The sequence below is a fragment of the Aptenodytes patagonicus genome, chromosome 22 (genome assembly GCF_965638725.1).
Source record: "Aptenodytes patagonicus chromosome 22, bAptPat1.pri.cur, whole genome shotgun sequence".
NCBI lineage: Eukaryota > Metazoa > Chordata > Aves > Sphenisciformes > Spheniscidae > Aptenodytes > Aptenodytes patagonicus.
The window spans coordinates 404,034-410,033 of NC_134970.1; the positions used below are offsets into that span (position 1 = coordinate 404,034).

Here is a 6,000-nt window from a genome sequence, read left to right on the forward strand (position 1 = left end):
GAAAGAAAAATATTTCAACAGGGAATTAATAGAAACACTCTGGCTTTGGTTTCAAATTGTTTAATTTCGTTTTGTGGGGAAAAGAATAGAAGTCCTTTTATTCCTCAGTCCTTTCCTGTTACATGCAGTTATGGTTGGACAAAAGTGGTTGTAGTTTGTCTTTTTTTTTTAATTTGACTGTATATTAGCGTGCCTCTTCATGTTTGACTTTAGCCCTAGGCTTTTGTTTAGGAAGAAGAAAGCAAAAAGGGAGTATATTTCTGCTATGTGAACAGTAAGGTGGTGTCCTACCCTCTCAACAATGCCCTCCTAAGAACTTCACATTTTATAATCAAGCTTGTGGGACTTGCATTTAAATTTTCTAGTATTAAACTGCTAAAGTACAAACCTATTTAAAATAGGGAGGTATGAACTTCTGGGCTGAGGATAAATTAAGGATATTAATGTGAAGCTGTTTATTTCTTTGTAAGAAATGTGAACGTCTCCTGCTTTACCTGTATTGTCATGAGCTGAGCATTGAATTTCAAGAGCCAGTCCCAGCCTCGGTGAGTCTCCTGAAAAATAGTTTGTGATTTATTTGTGGCATAACGTCTCTGAAAGTCTAGAGTTGAGTTCGGGAAGGAACTGACTGCTTTTGCTTGAAGCATGTCCCCCTTGATCAATCTAAAAGTTCTGGCAGTCATCCAGTATGTCATGATTCTGAGAGAGACAGAAGCTGATTCTGTAGCTTCTCCATGCAGAGGCTCTACTCCCAGTCTCAAACCCAGATATTTAAAAATACTTTCAATGAGCAGTTGTTGAATTGGAAGAGGATGTCTCAGGATTCTCAGGATACCCATGAAATTCAAAATGCTTTAGGAGAGGTGGGGTTTTTTTGACAATCTTTTAAATGAAAGGAGGAAAGAAACTGCTTTGACTCTTCTGTTTTCAGCTGTAAAAGAAGTAACTATAATGAAAAGCATTGCTGTGCTATGATAGACACTGAAGGTTAGAAAGAACTTAAACAGTTTGAGGAAAGGAAATTGTTCTCACTTGCTGAACACGCGTGCAGTGCATGACAAGATGAGCTGATTGATATTTTGATAAGTGAAGAAATTCAACTGCTTCTGTGAAATATGTAGTCATTGTAGTGATAAATCACTGTTTGTTTTTTACAGATACCAAACTACTATAAAATTATAAAGAAACCAATGGATTTATCTACAGTGAAAAAGAAACTACAAAAGAAGCATTCCCAACACTACCAGACTCCTGAGGATTTTGTGGCAGATGTCCGGTTGATCTTCAAGAACTGTGAAAGGTTTAATGAAGTATGTTAACTTCCAATCTGTATACATTTTTTTTTTAGATTAAGATTTATTTCAACATGGTTGTGCAGCTTCTCCAAGTAAAGGCTCTGCTTCCAGTCGTAACTTCTGCTTATGGAGCAGATGCTGAATCAGACACTTAAAAACCAAACAAAACAAATGCAATTACAGAACTACCTCTCAGTTTTAGCTAAATGGGGAGATTAGGCTTTAACAGAGGGAACTTTTTAAGTGCATTCACTGGTATGGATATATGACTGAGGAGCAGGGTGACCTTGTTACTGTACATTGAATAGATTGTAGAAGTGCTTAGGAAGTGTGGTAATAAAGACAATCAAGCAGTCCTTAGAACTGTGTCAAGCTATACAGATAATTGTTCTTACACTCATGAAACATGGTAGACCTCTATTGAGGAAACTTCCTCTACTGAGGAAAAGTGCCTTTCTGAAGAATATTCTGTTGGTTCTAGTACCTCATGCAGGCTCAATCCAGAAAAGCATTGTCTTTGTTATGGCTAGTATTAAGCTTAGTGCTTTAGCTCATGGGTAGTTGGGCTCTCATAAAAATCAGTTTTCAGTAGATAACTTTTGTATGGAGTCATATTTTTGATGACTCCACATTTTGATGAATGTGGAAAGTTGACTTATTTTGCAATGAACCCATCTGATAATGAAACATTTGCACCTTACATGTGAAACGTGACTTGAGGAGATAAATTACCTAAGTGTTATTACTAGGTGGAGCAATGGAAAAAATACTCTGAATATAAAAAAAAAATTGTGGTATTGTGCTGAAACTGAGTAGGAGCTGAGATAAGAGGGTATCCTCATTTCTGAGATGCCTTAAAGCAAGGATGACTAAAAGCCCTGGGGAGAAGGCATCACAGGGAAAGGCTTTCTTCTGACCTTAGAAATGCATAAAACAGCCAGTATTTTTCTGTAAAATGTAATCTGAGTTTTGCAGTGTTTGGGCTGCATTTCTGGCTCTGTGAAGAAGTAAACTGAAGGAAGTACAGAAACCTACAATTAAAATCTCAACTGTTTCACAAGTACACTAGTAAAAATCAAGGTTAATGATGTAATGCTGTAAATGCTTACAAGCATTTGGGACTTTGACACCCTCGACTCCCTTATGTCTCTGTATTAGGTGGAGGTTAATGAGCACTGTGGAAGAAGTTGCAATTATGTGAACTTCTCAATCAAGGGAATTAATGAAGCATCTACTGTAGAGGAAAACATGCTGCAGCTTTTAGGGACAAGAGTAAAACAAGGGAGCAAGGACTGATGGATGTGGTTTTTTTTGTTTTTTAAATAAAGGTGTTTCAGACTTGTCTTGCTGTTTGAAATGCTGGCTCATGGCAAAAGATGAGTCACCCTGACCTCTCATAATAGCATCATGTCTAGTGCCTCTAAGCCATATGCTTTTAAAAAATAGAAATCAAAGTGGAGTAAGACCCCCAAGAAAGGAGTCTCATGGAACACTTCTCTCTAAAATGAGACTTTTCCACAGTAATGTCCAGGCAACTAAAATTTATAATGAAGAAAGTAGTCATGAGTAGAGTGCAGTTTTGAAAATGACTGGGAGACACTTATTTGTACGAAAGTTGTGTGTTTTGTTGAAGGTTTATTTACCTCATGTCACCCTCCTAAGACTGTTTTAAACATACTACCGCTAAGTTTGAGAACTAAAGAGGTGTAGTCCATAACAAACTTGTTTTGTTGTTATGGCTTACTTTAGTCATCCAATCCTATGCAATCTCATAACTTTAGAAAGGATTATAATTTCATTTTTTTTGACTCTGGTATCCTTTTTAGATGATGAAAGTTGTTCAAGTTTATGCAGAAACACAAGAGATTAATTTGAAGGTAAGCGTTTCAGACCATGCACACTTGGTGAAGGGATGTGCATTTCCAACAGGTGAATATTCCTGTCTTCTTTTATTTACAGGCTGATTCAGAAGTAGCACAGGCAGGGAAGGCAGTTGCATTATACTTTGAAGATAAACTTACAGAGATCTACCCAGACAGGACCTTCCAGCCTTTGCCTGAATTTGAGCAGGAAGAGGATGATGGTGAAATAACTGAGGACTCCGATGAAGATTTTATACAACCACGTAGAAAACGCCTAAAATCAGATGAGAGACCAGTGCATATAAAGTAATCTAATGATATGGACCTAAAATTTATTGTAAAAACTGTTATTTAAGTGTTCCTGGAATATTATCATGCCTACAGTGGCCATCTTGAAGAAGCTGATAGCTTTTTAAACAGTATTAGATTACAAAAAACACTTGTACAGAAAAGCATTCTCATCAAAAGGGGAAAAAAACTGTATTGTAAATTTTTGGCGTTTTTTTTTTTCCTTGATTATTTGCTATATTCTTTCTTTTTCTGATGGAGGGGACACATTCATCCTGGTCTCGCAGATAGAGGTGGATGAATGTTGGAGAGAAGCAGATTTGATAAGACATGTTCCACGTACAGATAAGACTGCTTAGTAAAATGTTCTGCAGGACTGGACCAATACAGTTACTGTATCTTGCATTCATGCTGGACTGCAGTGTAAACTGTAAGCAATGTTCCTGAAATCCCCTCTTGGTGTGAACTTAAGTGTGTGTTGGTCATTACTTTTATCATCTCATTTAAGCGGTATTGTGAATAACTGATCTTCTGTGTTGATCCGATTATCTAAATTTGACTTTCTTTACTACATTTTATGTATAGCAAAAGGAAAAAAAAAATCATTAAACTGTTCTGAATTGGCAAGTGCAGGAGTGTGAGTTCTTGACAGATGAAAGACTAAACTGGTGGCAACAATCTTTTTTCAGTAGGGCTAGGTATATTTATTACGAATCCTGTACACAGAACATTTTAATGGCATTCATGGCAGAAGTCTTCGCATTGTCATCTGTCCCTGATCCCCCTAATGAGGCAGAATGTTATCTCCAGTATTCATTGTCTAATTTTCTGTACTTAAAATATAGACTGAAGAGTTAATAACTGGTTGGGGTGTTTTTCCAGTCTTCCTAAATATCAGTTTCTAATAGACCACTCGGCAAACAATAACCTATTAACTACCAAATGTGTAAAATTTCCTGTATTCACTTTGTCTTATTTGTAAATAGTGAATTGAGATTTCTTGCAGATCAGCAACATTTGCTGAACTGTTTTTAAGCTAATATGTATTCTTATTAATTGTTCCTATCAAGAAAAGATTTGTAATATATGCTATTTCTAACATTGCATTCATTTTGAGGTTCTGTCTTATTTTTATTAGAGTACTACTCAGAACTTTCTTCAGAAGCAGCTTTTGAGCGAAATGTCTAGAAAGATTGGAATAAATCTGTTGAGATCGGGTTACTTGTCCATCCATTGAACAAAGCACTTGCACAGACCGGGATTTGGCTTTGAGTGGTTTCTGGTCAAATATTGAAAACAGAACAATTTCCTTATTTCCCTAAACCCTGTGGCGGGCATCTCTGCAGTGCCTTCCCGTTGCACACTGCCTTCATTCCAGCTTTTCTGGTTAGAAATAGGTCATCACAAAGTAATTATAGTTTGAACAGTTGTTTCCTTTACTGACAGAAATCAATACTAGAAATAATAAATGTAATTTCTGGCCTTCATTGTTAAAGTAAGATGAAGAAATCATGTAATCGGATGAGGTCAAGCTGATAGACAATAAATTTGCCATAAGATTTTTTGTGAATACAGCAATTCTGTGGTAAATCACTGGGGTTTTGGTATACTCAGCATGAGCAATTCCTGTGACATTGTATACACTTTACCATAATGGTAAAGATAAATATTTTAGCACAATGTATCAAACTGAGATATGCTCTCAGCAATTTTTATGCAAATCACTTAAGATTTGATTTCTTTTTATAAGAACAAAGTATATGTACATTGTGACTGTACCTCACAATAAATGAGGGGACTGAAGGTATTTGTAACTTCAAGCTCACTTCTTTAAATTATGCAAATGTTACACTTAAAACTCAAACTGTTGGGTTTTTTTCATTTTTCAGATATTAACAGTGCCAGTTTAAATTTTTTTTACCAGTTTGTATGTGAAAGGAAAAGTTATTCTACTTAAACATATTAAATTGACAAATAGCAAAAACTTTGCCCGTAGAAAGGATGATGTGTGTGAATAGGACACTAATAGTAACAAGGGATCATTTAATGGCTCTGTGTATTGCCTATTTATGCATTTCTAGTTTCTCAGCTTAATTTTGCAAAGGAATACTATTAAAATTATCATGAAAGTAAGATTTTGTGAATTCTCTTCAATTGGGGTTACTACTTTTATGGCGCTTAAGCACTCTAGGTTCTGTACCTTCAGGCCTCAACTTTTTAACTGTTCACTTTGTAAGGCACCAGTCATGGATTCAAGTACTGCAGATACCCGCTGCCTGAACTGGAACATAGGACAAGCATGATGGCATCCTAGACTGGGTCACAGAGTGGGAGAAGGACCACGCTACAAAGCTGTGGTTCAGGGGTGCACATGCTCCCTGGGTGCTGCAAGTACAGTACCATCTGTTTTCCATCCAGATGCCAGGTACCAGACCCCAGAGCAGATGTCTAAATGTTTTGAGATAGCTTCTGTGATCAGTTCACTCCCTATGACAAGGTAGAAAAATTGTCAAACTTTGTAGGCTAGCAACTTAGCCTGTATTCCACTAGCTCAC

At 36.6% G+C, this 6,000-nt stretch overlaps 1 protein-coding gene across 1 annotated transcript in view; it reads left to right on the forward strand.

Moving 5' to 3' along the window:
• The window catches only part of TRIM33 (tripartite motif containing 33), a 39,197-nt gene extending 33,619 nt beyond the window's left edge, over nucleotides 1-5,578 (forward strand). Inside the window, exons 17-20 of the mRNA XM_076357720.1 lie at nucleotides 471-545; nucleotides 1,158-1,310; nucleotides 3,122-3,172; nucleotides 3,255-5,578. Of these exons, the coding sequence (XP_076213835.1) occupies nucleotides 471-545; nucleotides 1,158-1,310; nucleotides 3,122-3,172; nucleotides 3,255-3,467 (492 nt within the window). The 3' untranslated portion in view covers nucleotides 3,468-5,578. The remainder of the gene's footprint in view (nucleotides 1-470; nucleotides 546-1,157; nucleotides 1,311-3,121; nucleotides 3,173-3,254) is intronic.
• The last annotated feature ends 422 nt before the right edge of the window (nucleotides 5,579-6,000 follow it).